Source organism: Fragaria vesca, linkage group LG6 (assembly GCF_000184155.1).
Source record: "Fragaria vesca subsp. vesca linkage group LG6, FraVesHawaii_1.0, whole genome shotgun sequence".
NCBI lineage: Eukaryota > Viridiplantae > Streptophyta > Magnoliopsida > Rosales > Rosaceae > Fragaria > Fragaria vesca.
In genome coordinates, this window is record NC_020496.1 from 14,692,347 (window position 1) to 14,716,745 (window position 24,399).

Consider the following 24,399-nt stretch of genomic DNA (forward strand, 5'->3'; position numbering starts at 1 on the left):
ANAGAGAGAGAGGAAAACGAGGAAAACGAGATCGGGAATAAGAGGAGGAGAAAGAGATAAGATTTGTGTGGTTTAGTTATACAAGGTAATAACGTTTTTTTTTAAAAATTATTGGAATGGGCACAAGGATAAGACTTTAATTGAAATAGGCTTTAGTTTTCAAATATTTGGATATTTGAGCATTTTCCCTTTAGTTAAACGATATAAAAATGTCGTCACATAACTTAAAACTTCTTAAAGAACATGATTTACGATTTATAAATATCCTTATTACGTCATAATGGTCTTAACCACAATTTACTCATATTAATAACATTTTACTTGTATAATATATACATATATATATATTTTCTTTTTTTAAAAGAAAATCAATTTGCTCTCTCTGCGACTCATCTTCCCCGATGAGCAATGACCATAATTAGGAATGGAACAAGTAGAATCCAAGTCTAGAATAGGAATGAAACGCACCCCACGCACGTAGAATTGGGAATTTGGGTCGCTGCTAGAGTTTCAAGACTGGTGGCCGCCATGGCCAAATTTCGTGCCAAGCTCCTGTTTATCAGCCGATTCCGGCTTGGACTTGGTGGGTGCCTTACCGATCGGGGGATTTAGGGAATCTCAAGTTTCGCTCAAGATAGAGGCTGGGTTCTCGAACCGATATTTCTACAAACCTCTGCGCGAAAAGGATGAGCCAGTGTACTGGGTTTTTGAGATTGGTGTACCGGATATTCTAGATGACGTCCTCGAAGTTCTTTACCTCGCAAATTGGGAGTCACAATCCACAACTATTTCCGTCAGGCTGGAGAAGATTCGAGGTCAGAATTCTTCCTTTACTCTTCACGAAATTAACTGGGTTCAGGTACGTTTCTACCTTGATCTTCTTAATTATGACTTCTCTTTTTTAGTTATTTGTCTCTTTAGAAATTCAATAGCATACTCTACTGTGCGTTGGGTTTTCTGGAGTGTGTTTGATAGGTGGCACTGTCATACGTCTCCACTCTTGGAAAATTCGTATCTTATTATCTTGTGTGAGTTTGAGTTTAAAAATTGGGTGGTTATTAGATGTGAAATCACAACTGTTGAGGACAAGACCAAAACAATGATGCATCTGTTAGTTGATTCATATGTACTTTACTGTTGGAACCAAATTGGAGGTCGGCAGTGCCTCCTCATTGGACTTCCTTTTGATTCTAAACAAGTTTGATGTGTTTGAGGATTGATGTGTTTGAGGAGAAGGAGAACGGGTACCACTTACTCAGTGTGACTGGTTTGATGATTTTCATCCAGTGATTAGCCGTCATCTGTCCAACGGGAACAACAGCAGCAACAACATTAATAGTAGCCCCTCATTGGGTCATCTTGCAGCTTACTACATTGGAGTAAAGTTCAAGAGGCTATATTCTTCCCTAACTGGAAAGAAACTGTACGTTTCTCTGGTAAAAGGATTGCAGCCTAATAGTGTAGATGCAGCTCTTAAATATTCAAGGGAGATTTTAAAATGGGATGAAGAGAGAGGCAACTTCAGCTTTGTTTATTCTGCCTACAGCACTGAGGCAAGCTCGTATTCACATTAACGTCAAATTGAGAACGCTTGTAAATCAGTTTGTATTGTCGTGGGAGACTAAGCAAATCCACTGTAAATGTAATGGTATATGTGTATATGAACAATAGAAAGATTGTTCCTTTCACCAGACCAGTCCTTGCTGGTTCAAGATATGAAAGATCAATAGATCATTATTTTACACAACTAAGCATGTGAAGCAACTACAATTACTATAATCTAAGCAAAACCTAACTCTCTTCATTCTCTTTTTTTCTTGTTCTTTGAGCCACGAGGTCGACCACAACCCCTTTTGGCATGTACTTGGGTCTTGGCATGTACTTGGGTTGTATGCAAGACTTTATCATTATCGCTTTGTGCTATGTCTTCTTGTTTTCTCTTCCTTTTCTTGGCTGGTTTCGTGGTCTTGTCTTCTTCTTCTTCTTCTCATCCTCTGCCTTGGATGCATTCTCAAAATCTTCCATGAATTTTATAGTATAAATGCCGCAATCAAACCAACCTGAACAAAGTGACTTTCCCTGGTGTGATTGTATTCAGTCTCTTGGAGTTCTTTCTAACACCAAAACCCATGACCTTTGCGTAAGCGTAGTAAAAAGACTCGGCATCCTCCATAGTCTTAAACTTCTGCCCTTTAATGTCTTCTGTAGACAACTTATCATATTGAACTCCCTTGTATTCCATCTCATTACCATCACTTTGTTTAAAAGCTGAAGGTTTGCGCAGTCCATCCATGCCTGTAAAAGAAAATGAAAACAAAAATATATTAAGCCCCTTTAAAGCTTAATAAGACACTAGCACAGATTAAGCATTGAGAAAACTCTCGTACTAAAAGCTGCATAAATGAACGGGCTTCTTCATTGATCTGTTTCTAACAACTGGGTGGGGTAGGAGGAAAGAAAGGCAACAATTAGAGTGCCAACTCAATATGTTATGTCTCCCTAAATATTCAGCAAACAAGATTTGTACTTCTTTCATTGCTCAGATAAAAATAAACAAATAACTATACGGAGCATGGGATTCTATTTGGCAAGACAAGCCCAAACACAAGTCTGAGATTTTATTTTGTATGTATCATGAAAGGAATAAGGAAAATATCTAATAGGTAATGGCAACTAATATCCACTACCCAGATTCTAACAAGGCATACAGTAAATAGACCCTCACTCTGCACTAAAATTGGACTGTGTGGACGGAATCCTAATTTTCAAACAGGCAGCTAATATTCATTTCATTTCATTCCTTATCTTCCAAATCCAACTAAAGTAAAAGGAGACGTATACAAGTATACACTCACCATAAAATAAAGAAACTGAAACAGAGATGGATATTGGCAGCGTTGAAAAATACCAAGAAAATAATGAATCAGCACCAGTAAATCGCAGTAAATTAGAGGACAAAGAAAAGAAATGATACCACAAATGAATACAGAATATTGATCATACAGACAATCTACTTGAGATCGGATTTTCTACAGCAAAGAAGTTGTAAATGCGTCAAAAAATGAATAATAAGTTCTCAGAGTGACAAGCCAATTGAACTTTAACAAGCTACCTCCCTTCTAAATGGGCATCCTCAACAGAAAACAGTCACAGATCAACACTTGCACCACAATCTTAATATGCAAACAACAGACAATTCAACCCAAATATTCACCTTAATGTTGGCCCCTGAGTCGATTACATACAGAAATTCTCGTAGAACATTGTACCATTTAGTCTTTCAGTCATGAGTGTAATGACAAAGCTAACAGTTTTGAGTGTTTTGATTGCTTCCAGAAACTTGTCCTTGTAACTTTATCAAAGCCATTGTTCCTCCCTATTATTCTAATCTCAATCTCAATATAAATCAGTTTCTCCAAACAAGCTTGAAGAGCTGGAGCACCCATGTTATGAAAAATCTCATTCAATGATGCAGGCCACAGATATATACATGATGATGATTCATAAAACAAATGTGAAGCCATTGGTGGCATTTGATAAAGTCATATACATCACTAACTGAAGCATTTGATCGAACAGGTGGTGGGCATCAAATTTTAAGCATTTTGATCAACATATTATCAATAACACACCGAGTAACACACCAAGACCAGTGGAATCAGTACAAGTAACACACCAAATTATCAATTAAATACCCACAGCATGATCTAGCAGCTTTCTGATAGCAAAAACCCATACCCAATTATCATCGAACTAAACATCAAACTGATTCTAAACAAAAACCCAAACACCCAACAACTAATTCATACCTTAAACTCTTCAAATTGAGGAGAATCTTCTGAGGTGGAGAACTAGAGATGAATGGATAAATGGATGAAAGAGGTGAAAGCTGCTTGGAGTACCCTCCCAAAAGGAAAAAGATGTGTCTGTCAGGTTTGGTTCTTCATAGTTGGGTTGGGCGGGTTCGACCAGAAATGCTATGCTTACACACAAGACTACCCCTCTTCCCGAAAGCTTCGTGAGGACTACTTTACGACGACGGACGACTAACCCAAATCGTAGTGGGTTTACTGCACAAGGCCCTGCAGAGGAAAAGCTTTATCTCAGCGAATAGAAGATGCTCTCCTCTTCTCTTCACCCTAGGTTTTAATAGGTGCAAATCGATCTGTTTAATGAGTTAGGTTTTTTAAATTCTGTTTTTATTTTTTATTATATTTTATATATATAAATTATAAAATTATATGCTACCCGGTAAACAAGTTACCCTAGAATTTCCCTTAACAAATAGCAAGTGTTTTTCGTTATGCGGTTCCTGATGTAATATGCAAATAATCGTATCAATAAAATGAAAGAAGAGTATGAAGATTGAAATCTTTCTACCATTTTGGTAACCTTAGAATTAGAAAAGACCATGCCAAGCAGACATATAGAATTTTCCCTAACAAATAGCAAGTGTTTTTCGTTATGCGGTTCCTGATGTAATATGCAAATAATCGTATCAATAAAATGAAAGAAGAGTATGAAGATTGAAATCTTTCTACCATTTTGGTAACCTTAGAATTAGAAAAGACCATGCCAAGCAGACATATAGATCATGAATGGACTCATATGATTTCGTAAAATGCATGTATAGTATGTTCTCTGCGGTATTCATTTCAATCTACAAGTGTATTTCTCAGGTAGTATTATTATAGTTTGATCCTGAATTTCTGTAAAAGCGAGACACTTAATTGTGCAAAATAACACATTATAAAAGAGTACTTATATTATATTCTACTTTTGAAAAGTTAAGAAAACAGATTTTAGTGGGTCTTCACTTAATTGTGTCGGTCTTTCTTTTCAATCCATCAAACTACAATGACCATTTTGTTTTTTGCATGAATAATACATAGCCCGCTGCTTGAAAATGGTTTTGTTTTTTTTTTTTTTTTTTGTAAGCAGTTGTTTGTTAGTTGCTGATGCACAAAAAGACTAGAAAAGTATTATGGTTACTGGCTCTAGAGCAATTGAAGTCACTGGTCATGTACCTGCAATGAATAGAAATATTCTGTACTGATTCAAATGTTTTAGCTGTTCTTTTGCCTCTTGCAGCAATTGAGCATATGATGTTTTAGATTGTTAAGAATTGAAATCTATGACATGTAATTTACAAAACCCCTATGAGATTTGTTATTTTCATGCAAGGATCGAAAATGAATATATGTATGTTTAGGCTACATTTCATCTTAGCTATCCAAGCATTATGATGAGAAAATTATTATATGGTCCATATATCTTTCCTTTGTTGATAATAACACATTTGTCATTATGAAATAGCCACTGTTACAAATTCTAGGATAATGATCCATGCTTGAGAAGAAAAGTTGGTCCTTTCCATAGTAGTAGCTAGAACAGAAATAAGAGGATCCTTTCACTGGGAACGCTAGGACTACTAGAATTAACCAAAATCCACAGAACAACATCTACTAAAGGGTGTCCAAAGTACACAATAGCCATCCATATGATCCACTATGTAGCCACCCATGTCATGACAGTGACAATTTTTTCTGGTTTCCCTTTCAGCATAGAGCACTAAGGCTGAAATGGTGCCTGGGTTTCCAACTTAAAGGTTGCTAGTCATGTCAGGTGCTAGCGCCACTTTTAGAAATTACTCTATAGCTGTACACGGAATCAAATTTGCTGGTTGGCAAATTTGATTCCATTGTATACAAGCTCTTGGGGAACTTCACCACAAGATATGTCTATATTTTGAAGTTGCGTCTTTTCAGTATCTATTTATCAAATATGTAACATTATGAAAAATCACACATTATATGTATATCATCTCTCTCTGTATATATATTTCTCTAATTTGAATTGCATGAACAATGTAATCCTATCTTTTTTTTGTTTTCTGTATTTTTACCCTGTTAGAACATATCGTTTCTTGCAGCCTAAAATCCTGCTTATGAAACAAATTTTTATAGTAATGAGAAATTTATCTTCCACGGAAGTGTAGACTACAAATATCATCTTATCCAAATTTTAAGAATAAGAATGTGAATCTTAGCAAAAATTATTGAAATGAAAAAGGTACAAATGAAGTTAACCTTGTATACTGAATTAACTTATTGTCGGCTCCTCGGCTCCTTTTTTTTTCTTTTCTTTATTCAACTCTGTTTTTGCATAGAGAGCTTCTATTTATACCTCCAAAAACACCATTTAGACCTCTTGCTAAATGGACCTCCAATTTACTTTTAAAAAAATTAAAATGATATCTACACCTCAATTTTCCCAAAACGACCAAAATTTGGGATTCTTCTCCCCGAACCATGTCTTTTCCCCTCCACCAAACTCAGTGTTAGGGTTTCACAAAATTTCTTTTTCCTTTCGGTCCGACTGCGATTCCGTCGACATTGCCGCCAGACGGGAGCTTGAGGGTGTCCAGTCGGTGGTCATGCCCCTGACGGCTGGTGGTGGTGGAGCGAAGGAGATTGTTTACTGATAGGGTGAATTAAGATGCTGTTGCTGTCTGTTGTTTGTCTGAGAGGTTGGTCTGGCAAGGGTTGGCGGAGGACATGCGTCGTCGTTCGAGCGTGTAGGCGGTGAGGCGGATGGGTTGGTGGTGCCATTTTGAAAGGTAGATCGAGATTTTGCTCGACCTAGATCGACTTTGATCTGAGTTATCTTTCTCGGCATCTGTCTGCTTGAAGGTTATGAATGGTTGTGCCTCCTCTGTGTGTGACGATTGCGGCGGAGCCCTCTAGATGGCGCGCGACTCAGTTAGCTGGTCGGCTGATCGGTGGACAGTCGCAGGGAGGCTGCTTTTGGGTCGGGACATGACGTGGATGGTTTTTGAGTTCCAATGAATGGGGTTGGGTTTGCACACTATGAGCCCAGTTTGGGTCAGTTTAGTTTTTTTTGTTTTGTTTTTGTTTTGGTGTTGTTTGCCGTTCCTCTTTTTGGGCAAAGGTACGGTGTTGGTTTTGGTTGGTGTTGTTGGTGGTTTTGGTAGGTCCATGTTACTATCGGTGTTAACGACGGTGTTTTCTTGTTGTCAATGTAATAGGGAGGTTGCTTATATGTTGTCGGCATTGGTATATAGTGTTTGGTGAGGTTGTTTATTCTTGAGGTTGAGAGTAGGAGTATGTTACATTTGGACCCTCTTCGGTTCATTGTAACCGCTGGTATGTGGGTAAGACGAAGTGTGAAGATTTGTTTTCCACCACCGAAATCTCTCATGGTTGTAAAGGTTTTTCTCCAAAAAAAAAAATCAATAAAACCCTTTTTCTTTTAAAAGATTTTGGGTATCTGTCAACCATATATTGTTTTCAAAATCCATCCAATTAGTTCAAACATACTATTAGTTATATTGAGCCAAACTTGTTTGTTCAGGCACAATAACAATTAACAAATAAATAACTCTCCAAGTTCCTCAAGCTCATCTTACAACAAATGCGTCTAAACGAAATTTAAAAAGAAACTGACAGAGAAGAAAAGCTAATAAACAAAAAAAAAGAATATAGGGTTTACATTTGGAGAAGAAAATAAAGAAACAAACCTATTAAAGAAATGATAAATGGTCCAAATAATGTCTCATATTTTAGAAATGTAAATGTTTGATATCAGTATCTTACTTTCTTATCCTGACTCAAGTTTGGTATCCGGAACCATTTGGTTTGTTAAAAAATTAATACTTTTGTCTTTTCATTAAACTTTTTTTTTCCTACCCTATCTCCATCTCTTTCTCTCTCTTCAACTCATGATGAAACACTCTGTTCCAATTTGTCTTCGGTCTTTGCTCCTCAATATCTTGGTCTCAAAATCCATGTCAGTAAATTATATAATGCTCAAAACCATATACAGATCTTGGGCTGTTCATCTGGGTTGGTTAAGCCCCAAAGTCCCAAACTGCTAGAACCACTTGTTGTAGGCTCTCCTTCATTTCTTCCCTCTCCACCAAACCATTTTCATATTCTTTTGCTCCTTTCGAGAGCACTTGATGAAATACCATTTGATTCTCTGTCATTCTCATGAATGGTAGTTACTTTAACATTGTATATTGAAGATGTGAAGGCTAAGAAACCTAGGTTATCCAGAATATGTTGTATAAGCATTTAATATTTGTTCTCTTATTGAATTCTGCATAGCGCCAAGTGAATCAGCGACAGTTGATGTGCATAATTTGAGCAGTTGAAAAGGATGGTTCTACCTGTTTTCTAGCTGCGTGACAAATCGATTTCTCATGTAGAGAACCAAATTGTAATAACATGAACTATTCAAAGATCAAGAGGCCCTTCCATCCTAGAATCCGTAGTCCACACTCTTCCCCTTGCAGCACTCATCACCAATCCGATTGTCATACTGAATTTCACCACCGCCATATATATATAAACGTTATGAAGCGGACGTCCGTACTGCACTTAAAGTACGGACGTCCCTCCGTTCTCCACCAGACGGCTCCGACAACGACGCACCTCCACCTGAGCGGACACCAGAGGCATCCCTGATCACTTTCTCTTGCCGGCGAGTCCGCCGAATACCAGTTTGCAGCCAAGATTAATCTTGTCTGAAGTTTTGGGTCGAGGTTGCTGTCCAGACCTTCAAATCGATCTTGTCGGCAAGTGAAAGTGATCGGGGATGCCTCTGGTGTCTGCTCGGGTGGAGGCGCGCCGTCGTCGGAGCCATCCGGTGGAGAACGAAGGGATGTCCGCACTTTAAGCCCAGTGCGGACGTCAGCTTCAGAACGAGCCTATATATATACAACCTCGACCAGGGGGCGCACGTCCTTGAAATAACTAAAGTGCGAACGAACTGATCTGAGCCGTCGATCACTTTAAATGAAAAGCAACGGTGTACGATTAGTTTCTCTAAAACCCAAAGCGGGTCAAGACATGACCCGACTCTTCACGTACTCTTCAGTTTCTCTCTCTCCTTCTCTCAACAATCTGGGCTCAAACTTCTAATTTCTCCTCCCAATATCCATGCAATCCAATCTATGTCTTCTCTCCATTGATGATTAAACTCGTATTAGCTAGGTTGCACGAGTCGCCATTGAAGCTTTCGTTTTCTTTCTTTCTGTTTCAATATTGCAGTTCTGTGGTACATATAGCTAGCCCTTGGGGATTTCACGCCAAAAGTTGGAGATTTGGAACCATATAAACTCACATAGATCGGTATGGATTCTGGATTTCTTTTTATATGTGTGATTTTCAATCACAAAATTTAGGGTTTTACCATATTTGGGATTTTTCTTTGAGGAAATTTTTCAAATGGTGCCCCAAGTTAAGCTCATTCATCATTTTGACATCTCAATTTTGAAAACTATGATAATGGTACCTCAACATTTAAACCCGATCTAACATTAGTTCACTTCGTGATTAACACCGTTAAGTTGAACTTTATCCATGGGCAAAATTGTCTTTTCATATTTTCCCTCCCCAAATCTTTTCCCTCCACAAACATTTCTCTCCAGAATAATGTCTTTTTTCCGATCAGTATCAGAATTTGTGGTGAGCCATATGTCAGCTGCATACAAAAATTAGAGACATTTAGAAATTATAATACACCATTGGTCATTAATATCCATCATTAAAAGCAGCTTTTGCAACCCACCAGGGAGAGAAAAAATCAACATTGATTAAAGTGCATTTTGTATCAAGGACAAAAGTTCATGAACTATGTTGCACGGACACGGACATAGAGCTCTTATCTATTACAATACTATTTAATCCCATATAACAAACATGCTCTAAGGGTAGTGCAACAGGTTCTCTCTCTAAATTTGGGGAGGAACTGGGGATAGCTCAAATCCAGAGGCTACTGTTAGGTTACTTGTGAGGAGTTCTTGTAAGCATACCGAGTCTGCTTCTAGATTTTAGGCTTTGTAGTCAGCTGAATGTGGTGTAAAGTTGAGCTGTCAACTTGCAAAAATTTGCAACTGTTGATATATATATATATACACACACACACACATGGATTGAATATGTTGATATGATTAACAAGGACGCATCTTCAATGCTCTTTCAGATTATGACACAGTATAATGACTGAATGTGTTCAACGCCATCATTGACATAAACTCTGGTCGAATTTCATCAGGATTTTACCATAGTAAAACACCACAACCTCAAACCCTCTCCGAGGAAAAAAGGTAGAAAGTCAAATATGACATAAACAACAGTTGCATATATGAACATAGGACATACAAGCACAGTAAGATACATGATTTTAGTTCAAGCAGTGATAGCTGCTAAACAGCTTATACTGGCTGATATCGTCCCTGAGCTTGCAGTACTTGAAGCTCAATGGTTCCCAATAGACTTCTTACAACTACAATGTATGCCATTCTTTGAACTACCTTACTTTCCACACTATCAAAGCTCCAAAAGATTACTCGGTCACACCAAGTACCAAAAAAGCATAAGAAATGACTTCAAGATCTGTTAAAAGCACGACCATACTGCACAAAACTACTTAAAGTACATTTACAATCTAATTCAACTAGCTATGGCTGCTGTTAATCATGCATTACCTGATATCTTCTTCAGCTTGTAGTACTTAGAGTTGGAGTAGCCATCTGCATTGTTCCCAATTTCCTCCTAAAACTACCGGTTCTCTTCCTAGAATATACAAGGTTACAACTACTTGGAGTTGGAGTAGCCATCTGCATTGTTCCCAATTTCCTCCTAAAACTACCGGTTCTCTTCCTAGAATATACCAGGTTACAGCTGAGCCGGTTCTTATCTTCCAAAGGCAGAATACACTTGGGTAAATCAGAAAAAGGGACTACCGCGTTGGATTTGGGATCCAACCAGGCAATAGGAGTAGCATTAGAAACAAATTCAGCAGAATCCAAATCTACCTGAGTCTCTTGACTCTCCTCTGCCTCTGGTGGCATACATCTTGGCCAATCCAAATCTCTGATCAGTGCATCTACAGTGATGTTTCTGTTATCATCAATTACCTGAGTCTCTTGACTCTCCTCTGCCTCTGGTGGCATACATCTTGCCCAATCCAAATCTCTGATCAGTGCATCTACAGTGATGTTTCTGTTATCATCAATTACCTTCACCACCAGCTCTTCCCACACATCTCTAATCGGACACGTCCACTCCTTGATATTCTCCTCAAACCCCTCTGTGACCCGCACGTCATACCAAATCTGTTTCAGGGACACACCAGCAATGAAACATTCTTGCTTGTATTTCTCTATCAGCTCAAGAAACACCCACACCCCACGCTGCTGCCAACTGTCTGTAGCCTCATCCCAGTCCTGCGTAATTCGCAGCTTATCAATTCCAGTCTTGAGCTCATCCCCCAAATCCGGAAAGAAGATCATCCTCTCCTCTGCAATCACAATGCACATCAATCTCAAGACCTATACCCAACAAAACATCGATTTTAAAGAAACATATACATACTAAATTCATGTTTCACAATACATTATTCCACTAATCAATAGTCATTCTATAAATCAAGGTACATGCATGTAAACGAACAATCAAAGACAATGTTGAAAACAAAACCTGAACCATCATTATGATCGAAGATGACACCTTCGCACCAAGCTTCATCAAGAAAATAATCAACACAGAGACCATACTCAAGTTTAGATTTTGATAACTCAAGCTTGGGCGGAAAAGGCCTTATACTCCCCCGATAGCAACTCCGGTCCACATTGCCGGAATCAAGGCCATCCAGAATGGGTGAAACGGGAACGACATCAACAACACTAGTGCCATCATCGTTCTGAAAATTATGGTACTTGACGTGACGACGTCGTTTGCAGTCGATGGAAATCACAGTCCCCGGGTGCCAGGAACCCTGAAACCCTTCTTCTTCACTCCTCATTTCGACTTTGGCATTACTGACAAGCTTTCTTTGGGTACGCTGCTTCCTCTTCCTAGATTCCAACGCCGCCATTGAAATTGAGAGCCACGGTTTAAAGTGGGGAAGTGGAATTTAATCCAAAATGAGTAACTGGGACAGTGTCGCTACTCGCTAGGGTTTGAGCTTTGGGGGTTTTGATTTGGAAGAACCAGAGGAAGAGATGGATAAGGGTGCGGTGGTCCTTTTCTTTTTTGGGGTTACACTCGACCTAAAAGCCATGTTATAAAAGGCGCCGGGCGCTAGGCGGGCGGTAACCCACGGCCTAGAGTCTGGACAGCCTAGGCGAGGATTAGGCGGGGACTAGGCGATTTGTATTTTTTTAGATTTATTAATTAAAAATATATATTTTATACAATTTAATATTTGAAAACGGTCAAATATAGATAAATTATTCAACATAATCTAGTCATACTCGTTTATAAAATAAATTATAACTAAAATTTAGCATAACTTCCCGTAAAAGTGAGCAACAACAACAATAAACATATACACTTCTAATTTTAAACACACAATTAACTCTTATACTCTCATACTCCCCACAATATAACAATCCCATCACAAAAAGAAAACAAAATTAGCCGAAGAGCTTAGCAGCCTAGGCGGGCAAGGCGGCGTCTAGGCGGGCTAGGCGGCATTTAGGCGAGCTAGGCGGCCGCCTAATAGCCCACAGCCTGGCACAAAGGCCTAGAAGAAAAGCGAGGCGGCTTGTTGCAGCCTAAAACCTAAGCGGGGACTAGGCGGTCCTAGGCGGGGCCTTTTAGAAGCTTGCCTAAAAGGCAATACAAAATAAACAAAATTTTTCTGTACTGTACCAACTCACAATTTATTACGCACACGGAGGTTTTGTTTTTTTAACACACAGATGTCTAGTTACACCCCTGTGCTGAAATTTTTATACACGATATTTTCATCTTTACCCATATTATTTTGGCCCAATTACATAGAAGTCCAGTTTGAGACATTTTCTTCCAAATAGGTCCACTCAAATATTTTTATCCACATAAGTCCACCCAAGCTTAAGTAGAGTCTTATATTAGGTATTGAAGTTCAACAAAATTACAGACTGCCATCCAACAAAAAAAATTAGATTTTCTCTCTTATATTTACAAAAATGCCACTAATGTAAAAAGTCAACAACCTCAAATGGTCTCCGGCTGACCTCCGGCGAGGTCTCCGGCAAACTTTTCGGCTTGACTCCAACGAATTTTCGACCGACCATAAGTGAGGATTCTAATGACCACAAAAATTACTACCATTGACAACAAAATATACTATCGCCGGCAAAGAAAAGTACTACCACTAACAACAAAAGATACTACCGATAACAAAAAAAGTTACTGCCACCAATAAAGATACTACCGATAACAAAAAAATATACTGCCACCAATAAAGAAAACTACTACCACCAATAAAGAAAGCTACTACCGATAGCAACAAAAACTACTATTACCAGCAAAGAAAGCTACTACCAGTTACAACAAAAGATATTACCGCCAGCAACAAAAGATACTACCGCCGATAAAGAAAGTTACTACCACTGACAACAAAAGATACTACCGATAGCAAAAAAAGCTACTGCCACAAGCAAAAAAAGCTACTACCGATAGCAAAAACTACTATCACCAGCAAAGAAAGCTACTACCACTTACAACAAAAGATACTACCGCCAGCAACAAGAGTTACTACCGCCAGTAAAGAAATCTACTTTCACTGACAACGAAAAATACTACTGTCAGCAAAAAAAGATACTACTGCCAACAACCAAAGCTACTACCGCCACCAACCAAAGCTACTACCGCCACCAACCAAAGATACTACCGCCATCAACAAAAACTATTACCACCAACAATAAAATCTACTCATATGAGATTGAGAAAGATACTAACATAGACATAGAAAGATACTATCCAATGTAAAAAAGATACTACCATTATTTCTAAAAGATATTTTTCGTTATTACAATAATTGTTCTTCACAAAAGATACCGCAACAATTATAGATTACTACTACAATACTTGACGCGGCTCACCTTCACTCTCTGCAACAATTATTTACAAAGCTACTTATATGGTTGTGAAAAGCTACTACTATAGTTTGGGAATCCTACTACAATAGTTGTTTAAAACTAATGTCAATTTTAAACCCATTCAAACCGCTCTCACAATATTATCCAATGAATGCTTCATATCAATAAAGAACATAAAAATCTCATCAATATACATGCACCTCGCATATGGTTGTGTGTCCATGGGTAGGTCACTGCAAATTCATAATAAAGGAAAAACAATAAGCTTCTAATATCAATCATAACCGAATGACAATATCTATTGCAATCATAATAAGGTGCACAGAGTGAGAAAGCTACTAACACAAATTGGAACAAACACCAGTATGTATAGATACTACCTTAGGCACATAAAGATACTATCATAGTAGTAGAAAAATACGACAACAATTATAGAAAGCTACTATTGTGATACGAAAAGTTAATGTAGCCTTCTAAAATGATATAATTGTACAAAACTACTTCTGTCGTTATAAAAAACTACTACCGTAGTTACAGAAATCTACTATAGCAGTAATATAAAGCTACTCTTTTTGAACTCTCACAAGCTTCACCTCCACTTGATTTCCTGCAATTCGAATCAAAATCACAATCCGTCAACACATGCGAATCACACACATATCTCGCGTTTGGATTTACAGAATCGTAGAGAGAAACAAAAATTGAAAGAAAGAACTGCGTTACCTTTGTGAGATCTGAAGAATTAGAAGCAGATTGAGATTGATTTGACTCCGACGATCTTGACGTCGAGAGGTCGCAACTCCAGACAGCAAGGATGATTATCTGCGCGCCACCACGTAATCAAACAGTGTGGTCCTTCAACACCTTTGTCAAAGTTCTGCACATCACCGACGAATCACCTTTGTCGTCACAGTCTCAAACTCATACGAGAAGGTGCGGAGAAGAAGACGACGAGGCTGATTGGAGAAGGTGCGGCCGGCGAGGACAAGGGGCTGATCGGAGGATCGGAAGAGGTAGAGGAAAGTCCACGCGCATCCGGCAGATCTACTAAGGCGCATAAATCTCTGCTTCAGTAGAGGAGGCGTGTGAGCGCGTCCGGCGAACATGAGATTCCAACGGCGGCAGGTGTCGAGCAGGAGGCGGACGACATCGTCAGAGTTGGTTGGACCTTGTAGATCCGGCTGCGCGTTGAGGAGATGCAATCAAGGCTAAACCGGAAGTCGCGTCGAGACGGCGGCGCCTTCATCATGGCGGCGTCGGAATCGAAGCGGAAGAACGGGGAGAGAGAGAGAGAGAGTACTTTTTAATTTTTTTTTTTTAAAAAGAGAGACTTATTTTTTAGAAGGGAGAGGATCAAACTTGGTGTAAAAGAGAGAAGGATATTTTGGGTACATCATAAAAGTAAAGTGACAGATTTAGCCTTAAAAGTGGACTTGTATGGGTAAAAATGTTAAGATGGACTCACGTGGACTTTTTATACACGATATTTTCATCTTTACCCATATTACTTTTCTGAATACACCTCCACTATGCCAAACAATAACATCTCTCTCTCTCATCTGAACCCAAGCCTACATTGCACGGAAACACGAAAACATACGCGTTTCCCGTTTCTGAAACGTTTCGGAAACGAAACACACGGAAACACGACAGAAACGCGTTTCTCCTTCTTTGGAAACTCGGTGGAGTAATTCTCCTGGAAACGTGGGGAAAACTTGATATTTTACCCTAACAAAAGGGATTAGGTCGTGTTCGCTGCTCTGTCTCGTCTTCGTGTTCGTCTGCTCCGTCTCCTCTTCGTGTTCGCTGCTCCGTCTCGTCTTCGTGTTCGTTTGCTCTTCGTCTTCATCTTGTCTTCATATCCTCTTCGTGTTGGACTGCAAAATTGAATCAATCATGTTGTAGCAGAGCCTTCTTCAGCATCTCGAAGGCTTCGCTCACCTCTTCCTCCACTGCAGAGCCTTCTTCAGCATCAATTTTGGGTTTCGCCTCTACCTTCTCTCCTTCCTCCACTGTAGTGCCTTTTTAAGACCGAATTTTGACAAGTTTCACTTATGTCATGCTTCTATTAATTGGTATTGATAGTTCTCTTTGCGATTCAGTAAGTTTTTTCTTAGAATGGTTATGGATTGTTGTCTTGTTGATGCCTTATAGAATGGTTATGGTTTGTTAGGTTGTAAGAGTTGCTAATTACTATGCATTGTTGATGCCTTATAGATGTGGAACAGTTGAAGTTCTTAGGAGCTAGTTGATTGGTATGGACAGTTGATGCCTTTTCTGGAAGTCACTTAGCTGTTCAATTATTAGCTAGAATCTATCTATTTCTTATTAAAAGCTGGAACAATAGGGAGGGAGGAAGAGATGAGAGGAATTGATAAGCATGTTGTCTCTGTCCTGTTTGCTGCTGCTGTTTGATTACCTTGTTGGTGTGCATACCCTGTTTGCTGCTGCTATTTGATTACCTTGTTGATTTAGGAACACTATGCTAAGAGGGACACCTCCTGTTAGGGCAAGTGCAAGTGCAAGTGCAAGTGCAAGTGCAAGTGCTAATGCAAGTGTTAATGCCGGTACTAGCAATGATTCCAATGAAGCGGTTGGTCCCGAAATTGAGATGATAGATGGTAGAGCACCATTGTGGAAATATGTTAAGAAGATTGAAAAGTGCGGGACTTGTGGAGGAAGTTGCAGGTGGTAGTGTAACTTCTGTCAGTTGTATTATAATGGGTCTCACACTAGAGTGCGACAATATCTATTGAAGGAAGGAGGAGTGGGGGTTATCGTTTGTAAAAAAGTTAACCCCCATGTATTTGCTCAGATTACTAAATTGGTGAAGGATTGCAAGGAGAGAATAGCAAATAGAGAAGCAAGACAAGTTCCTTTGCCATCATCAACAAAAGGGAGTTCAGCAGCTCGTGGCAGCTCTTCTTTTGTGAGTTATGGTGACTACACAAGAGCACCAACAACAGCAGCTGAAGGGAAGAAAAGAAGGGCAGTAGGTGGTGCTATTGAAAAGTCATTCCAAAACGAATCAAGGGAAGAATGTAATGGTGAGATTGCTAGGATGTTTTACACCAGTGGTTTATCCTTCAATCTAGCAAGAAATCCACACTATCGGAACTCTTATTTTAGAGTTTCTACTCTTTCGGGCTATGTTCCACCGGGTTATAATGCTATAAGAACAACACTCCTTGCTAATGAAAGGAAGAATCTTGAGAATCAATTGATGCCATTGAAGTTTGCATGGAGAGATAAGGGTGTGAGCATTTGTAGTGATGGTTGGTCCGATGCACAAAGAAGACCCTTGATTAATGTGATAGCTGTTTGTGAGAGTGGTCCAATGATGTTGAAAGCTGTAAATTGTGAAGGAGAATACAAGGATCATCAATTGATTGCCAACTTGTTTATTGATTCTATTAAGCAAGTTAGTTATGAAAATGTAGTGCAAGTAGTGACCGACAATGCTCATGTTTGTTCAAAGGTCGGTGCTTTGATAGCAAGTAAGTATCCTACTATCTTTTAGACTCCATGTGTTGTTCATACTTTGAATCTTGCTCTTAAGAATATTTGCACACCTTCTCAACCTTTAAACAATGTGGATGTGTATGTTGAATGTTGTTGGATACAACCGGTTGTGGAGGATGTTATGTTTATTAAGAATTTCATTATGAATCATGGAATGAGATTAGTTATGTTTAGTGATCATTGTAATTTGAAGTTGCTTTCGGTTGCTCTCACAAAGTTTGCATCTACATTTATTATGCTCAAGAGGTTTAAGACGATCAAAAATGGTTTGCAACAAATGGTGATTAGTACAAAGTGGGATGATTATAGAGAAAATGATTATAGGAAGGCGGGTAGGGTGAAAGAAATGTTGTTGGATGACTTAATGTGGGATAACATTGATCATATTCTTTCTTTTACCGAGCCTATCTATGAGATGATTAAGAAGGCGGATACAGATAAGCCTTGTCTTCATTTAGTGTATGAATGGTGGGATAGTATGATGGAGCAAGTGAAGAAGGCTATTTATAGGAAAGAAATGAAGCAAATTTATGAAAAATCTTCATTTTGGGATGCGGTGCATAAAATTCTATTGTCTCATTGGAGCAAAGACAATACACCCCTCCATTGCTTGGCACATTCTTTGAATCCCAAGTAAGTACAACACCTACCACTAGTAAATAATTTCATTATAATTTGCTTATTTCATAATTATTTGATCTCGAACAAATCTTATAGAAATTAATAAATTATGCATATTTATATTTAGTTTGGAATGGCTTGATGAAGATTCCCATCGGGTTGCTCCTCACAAGGATTTAGATGTTACAAGGGAAAAGAAAAATTGTTTTCTTCGATACTTTACCAATGAGGATGATAGAAGAAATGCTAACATAGAGTATGATAATTTTTCTGTGTATGCAAGGGTTTGGAAGTGGAGATGTGATGAAAGATAGGTTATATTAGAGCCACTAACATGGTGGGTGATTCATGGATCTTCGACACCAATTCTCCAAACCATAGTCTTTAAAGTGTTAAGTCAACCTTCTTCTTTCTCATGTTGTGAAAAGAATTGGAGTACTTACAATTTCATTCACTCTTTGAAGAGGAACAAGTTAGCACCACAAAGAGTGGAAGATTTGGTATTTGTGCCACTACCACAAAAAAACATCAGACCACGGCCAAAAAACATCATCTGATTGTTCAGATTACCGTTGTCTTTTTGCCTGCCATCTGATATATTGTAGAAACGTCGTCTAACTACTGTCGACAGCCATGGAATGTCGATAGCGTACCGACATATTTTGTGTCGTGTGACATACAATCACATCACGGTTTTACAGAATAACAGTTATGTGATCACTAGTCATACCACGCTTGTTCTGAGAACTGATATCTAATATGGACTCACAAGTCGGTTTTAATGAAAATTTTCAGTTTAATTTATTTCCAGTTATATATATATTTTATTATATCTTTTTTCATAATCCAGTTTCATATTTAGAATAAAAATAATTTCAATAAAAATAAATATTCAATACACATTAATTTCAATAAAAGCAAAGAGAAAAAATGTATTCCCATCTTCTTTTATTCCTTTCTCAAATCATCATTACAATATCTATACTGGAGAACAATTTTTAAAACATTACATAATACAAGCAACTACATAAGGGTGAGCCTTCTATAATGACAAATTTGAACTTGCAGAAGAAGAATTGTAACAGATGATTAACCTTCAATCTTCTACTCTGAATATTCTACAAATGCAGTGCATAGCTATGAGAACGAATGTGCTGCAACTTTGTAAGCAGCCATTTCGAGTGCACCTCATCACCAAACTCGTACATAGAAGGAATCCCGAAACGACAGTTCTTAAAGAATACTGGATATTGGCAGCATGGCATCCTTTCTTATAGATGCATTCACTGGGAGGGAACCATTTCAGTAATCAAATCAATCTCACTCTAGATCACCACCACATCTTAAACTAAAATGTAGCATCACTCTGACGTTTGAAATCAAATGCATCTACTTGAAACAGAGTTTCTGCAATGACGATCATGTAATTCCAATCAATAAATAGTATATGCAACTTTGTGTTTCCATGCAACAAAACGCTTCAGTTGCCAAAAGAAAAAAATCAAATGCACAAGAAATTAGATAAGTCATTTTGGTGACATTAGAGCACAAGAACTAAAATGCACAAGGAAGCTTTGACATACCAAAACAACATTTACATATGACATATACATTATTCATAGTCAGATAAACATGCAACAAATAGATATACAAAGTAAAGTGCATGACTGGTAATGTTAAGTCTGTTAATATAGACCTTACCCAAGAAAGCTTATCGGCTCTTTATTTTACCAGAAATGAGAACAGGTATAGTGGTGTTCTTTTCACTTAATTTGTTTAAAAACCTGAAAGCATTATGTCATTGTAAATAACAAGGCTAGGTAAAGAAACTAGAACACAATCATGGACTAACTAAAACAAATGAACACTCACGACAAAAGCTAGGAATTCATTACAATAAATTAGAAGAATTGTAAACTGTAATCTTTGAGGGATTCAAACCCAAGAACAACGTCATGTGATTTCCTTGAAAGTGCTAAGAGGAAGTAGATTATACAATGAAACTAAAATGCAACAGTTAAGCAACATTGGTAACTTAAAATTATATATGAAGACAACTTAAAATGCAACAGACAAGTTGCCATTGAGCTATTTAAATCTTAATAGGAAAACAAAAAGACAACTTAACATATGCACCAAATTGAAGTGACAGGCACAAATTACTGAACTAACCAGCGAATTCCGGTAGCAATTCTTTCATTGAGCCAAAGCATCTTCACTCAGAAATCCTTGAAGAAAAACAAAACATCTCATAATCAAATACAATTATGAATAACAAAGCATCTCATGGTCACCCAGATATTATTGCCTCTCCCAGATGGGTGCTTAAATGGCTTGAGAGCCTATTCATTTCAATTTGAATAAGAAGATAGATGTTTGAGAACCTATAACCAATTAAAAGAATAGAACAGAACAGAACATAACATCATATACAAAACACAATAAGAGAAACTCTTCTCTACTAGCACTTGCAAGGTACCAGATAGAGTATCATGCACGTGAGAATCAATCACCTAAAATGCTGGAGAAGTTAGACTTGAGAGCATCACATAGTAGAAGCAAGCACAGAAAGACCTACTCTTTAAGTCTGTTATCAAGAAATAAGGAGGTCACTGCTTTAGCTTTCCAAATTGTTCCATAATTTTCAATCCTAAACTTAAAGATCCAGTTTCACTTAAAATTCAAAGCTTCTAAATATTCACTAGTAACAAATTACCTACAACACACAAATCCTAACTTTCTTACTTCTTCATTATACCACCAACAGCAACTTCAAGCTACTAAAAGGACACTGACCGGAAAAATAAGCCTAAAACATATCCATGCTAAGGAACTCCAACCATTTTCAAAGTTTAACTAAAGAAAGCATACTGTTTGTAAGGAACATCTGAAAGCCCCATAAGACATCAAGAGACCCCTTGCATCTGTCCCTCTTCCCATCAATGAAAAGCAAAGTAGCAGACATGAACGTCCACCCAATCACAAAGTTGAATACCCCTTCAAACATCTGATTCAAACTTACATCCCATTCAAATCCACATACTTCAATTGGCAGTTAAATGTAACCAAATCTACTTACCAAAATTAATAAAATATAACTGAGGCATCAATAAAATTAATACCAACTACTCTTCCATAAAGTTAAACCACAGAAATGATCAAGAACACAGTAAACAGAACTTCACTACCAAAATACATAATCAACTTGATTTGATCATACCAGAGTAGAGGCAACACAAAGAAGAAATCCAAAGAGAGGCCCAGAAGAGAATTTCTTTGTTTCTGAACCTATAGCCCACACTGGGTCTCACTGCAGTATTAGGAAACCCAAAATCATTAATAGCCATATATGAATTTTGCTCATTCATTTTAAGAAAGAAAAAGAACCCAGAAAATATTTGAAGTACAATTACATACAGGAGCATAAAGAAGGAGAAATGAAAGGAGTCCAGTAGATATGAAGCAAACCTCATGTGTTTACAGAACTGCAACACTTCTCTCTTTGGGGTAAGTCATATTACATACAAAGCACTTGATGTTAGTTATCTTTCTCATTGGTTAAAGGCAATGCAAACGTTGTACCCAATATAGTAATCAGTTAAAAGATAGTGCAAACTAATTAAATCAAGTTATATACTAATCAAATTTCCAGAACATCTTAGTAGAGGATGACCTCACTGTCCACCTCCCTTGGAGCTTGGCCTGTGCTAGACTCATCATAGTTCCACTTGGGAAGTTTTGAGGGGTCACTTACTGGTCCTGGCAACATCTTCACACACCCAAAAACTATTATTATTCTCTCAATCAATTAACCATACCAGAATAGAATAACAATGAGAAACTGCAGAGAAGTTACTAACCCTTGATTTGCAGATAAGTTACAAAGAGAAACAACAAAGAACTAGCTGGAATATATGCAAGCCAAGTAGCTGATTGGAGAGTTCTCCAACAACTTCTTACAATAGGAACTGATCGAGTAGCAATTATCAACTCTGTTTTCTTGATCGGTGACAAGAAGTCAACAAGAAATCAGTTGATAAGATAGAAAACAACATAAGCTGAACCCAAGTCTCTATTAGTGCTATCATTTCCACAATATGGCTGATTATTGACTTGACTTGGTAGAGATCCTCGGTCAATTTATTTAGTAAGACAGAGCTTTCGTTTCAGAAACTTCTCACAGAGAACCTTGTTGACTTGTGACAAAGAGAGACTGCAGATAAGTTACTAACCCTTGATTTGCTTCTGAGGTCCATGCCAGATCTAGCAATCCTGTGTACAAAAACACATTATGAGCTTCTCTATAGACTCTCTCTATCTCTCTCCCAACCTCACAGAAAGACGCACTATAGCCTATAGGCTGACCTGACTGATCCGTGGAGATTCCTTTGTGAAACCTATAGGCTGCTCCCACGTTGGTGTGAATCCATTGAACAACCCAACACAAAAGAAGAAACAGTTAGAAATCCCTAAACTAAAAACCCTAGAAATTTCAATTGAGATTAAATTGGGGACATTTACCTTTGGGAGAATATCAGCTTTGAAGCTAGCTAGACTACGGTGAAGGGGTTCTTCGTATGAGAATATGAGTTTTGAGAAGACGGATCAGATGCCTTGGGATCTCCTAGGCTGCCCTTGGAACTTGCCGAACTCATTATCGGAGATTAAATTCGAAACCGTAGGGATGAAATCCAAGTGGGGTTGGCTCGCCGACAGCTTCGTCGTCGTCGTCATCTCCGACGAGGTAGAGAGAGTAGATGTGGGTTGAGAGAGAGAAAAAAACGAGGCTGTGGGTGAGCATCTGTTTTTTGTTTTGGTCTAGCGAATATGTCGAGAGAGGTGAGGCCGTCGGTTACCTAGCTGCTTAGGTTTTTTTTTTTTTTTTTTTTTTTTTCTAAGTGTTGGGGGAAAGTTTAAGTTTGGGCTGAAATGTGAGAAATTTTTAAATTTTATGGGCTGACGTGGTCCTCCGATCCAATCAAATTTAGACATGTGAATTTTTACAACTAAAATATAAACAAATATTTTCTATTTTTTGTGAAATAACATTCATGGGTATTTAGCAAGTTCAAACTAGGGTCTAGGGTATAGGGTTTAAAGTTAGAGTTTAGGGTATAGGGTTTAGGGTTTAGGGTTTGGGGTTTAGGGCTTAGGGTTTAGTATTAAAAAAACAACAAAAAACCTAAAATGGTCTTTGACAAAATAGCTGAAATAATTTTTCGTAAAGAAAATCTGCATGTTTAAATTTGATTAGAAAGTAGGACCACGTCAGACGGTCACGTGGTCCTCCCGTAGCACTGAAAAATTTCTCCTGAAATGTTGGGGGAGGGGTTCGGCATGTTGATATTTAAGCCAAGCGGCAATTAGGTTTCATTCATTTTGACAACCAATCACACAACATTTAAACTATAAATGTGGTCTAATGCCCAAAATTTAAGGTTTTGACATTCCCTCCATCAAGTTTCGTGTTTCCCCTACAAGTTTGGGGTTGAATTGTGAGGAGATGTCAGAGGAAAATGATGGGGATAGGGTTTTGCTGAAAATACATCCACTCACACCACAGTTTTTTAACGAATCGTGGTATCACTCCTACATGTTGGACACCATTCAATGTGGGAAACCTGGCACTCAAATTTTTACACTTTCACAAGACAATTTTTTAGAAAACTGACATCTAAAAAGTTAAAAATCAATCATACGAAGGGTTATCATTATACGTCGTCTGATAGACGTTGGTTAAAGCGGTTTTTGTGGTAGTGTGCATACCAATCTTCGCCTTTTAGCTAGGCAATGCCCAACTTACAACAAAGGTGCAACTCATAAGTGGGATATTGGAGGTGATGACTTTGATTCATTGGAAGACTCTAATGTTGGAAGGCTTGAGATTGCCAACCTTTCACTTGATGAGCCATTGTTGGAGTCGGTCTTGTTTGAAGATGATGAGTTTGAAGAGGAAAACATTCAGGAGGATGATGTTGTTGAAGCTTAATTTGACTTATTTGTATTTTAATTTGAGTATTTGAATATGGATCTTTTCTCAAACATTTGTTTGGTTTGGATTTGGATTGACTATGTGATGAAGAATCTTTGTTATTTGTATTGTAATTGATTATGCATGCTTGTTTGGATTTAGATTGATGTTTTTTAGTAAGAAACTATTTTTTGATGTTATTTTTTTAATTATATTTATTATAATAAATATTATATTTAGTTTAATTTTGACGTTTCGATTATGCATGCACATTTCGTATCGGACTATATTTGATTTTGATGTTTCCGCGTATCGGATCATAATAGAAACGGAAACTTCCGTGCAACATAAACCCAAGGTATTTTGAGAAGCTCTCTCTCTCTCTCTC

General features: G+C 37.9%; 2 protein-coding genes and 2 non-coding genes across 4 annotated transcripts; 1 reads left to right on the top strand and 3 right to left on the bottom strand.

Moving 5' to 3' along the window:
• Positions 1 to 1,579: 1,579 nt before the first annotated feature.
• Positions 1,580 to 4,194, bottom strand: LOC101299311. The gene is made up of 2 exons (XR_184923.1): positions 3,810 to 4,194; positions 1,580 to 2,295 (listed from the first exon to the last, which is right to left on the bottom strand). It is a non-coding gene; the product is annotated as an uncharacterized LOC101299311 (transcript).
• Positions 4,195 to 10,148: 5,954 nt separating this feature from the next.
• LOC101290780 lies at positions 10,149 to 11,847 on the bottom strand. The gene is made up of 2 exons (XM_004303090.1): positions 11,508 to 11,847; positions 10,149 to 11,328 (listed from the first exon to the last, which is right to left on the bottom strand). The coding sequence occupies exons 1-2, from the start codon at positions 11,830 to 11,832 to the stop codon at positions 10,526 to 10,528; spliced, it is 1,128 nt and encodes a 375-aa protein (XP_004303138.1). The 5' UTR covers positions 11,833 to 11,847; the 3' UTR covers positions 10,149 to 10,525.
• A 4,532-nt stretch (positions 11,848 to 16,379) lies between these two features.
• LOC101312950 lies at positions 16,380 to 18,354 on the top strand. The gene is made up of 4 exons (XM_004305366.1): positions 16,380 to 16,490; positions 16,713 to 17,394; positions 17,584 to 18,052; positions 18,168 to 18,354. Exons 1-4 carry the CDS (start codon positions 16,380 to 16,382, stop codon positions 18,352 to 18,354), a joined length of 1,449 nt encoding a protein of 482 aa, XP_004305414.1.
• Positions 18,355 to 18,880: 526 nt separating this feature from the next.
• LOC101298912 lies at positions 18,881 to 22,827 on the bottom strand. Its single transcript, XR_184921.1, has 6 exons — positions 22,562 to 22,827; positions 22,406 to 22,444; positions 21,901 to 22,312; positions 21,509 to 21,809; positions 20,213 to 21,350; positions 18,881 to 19,447 (listed from the first exon to the last, which is right to left on the bottom strand). It is a non-coding gene; the product is annotated as an uncharacterized LOC101298912 (transcript).
• Positions 22,828 to 24,399: the final 1,572 nt, after the last annotated feature.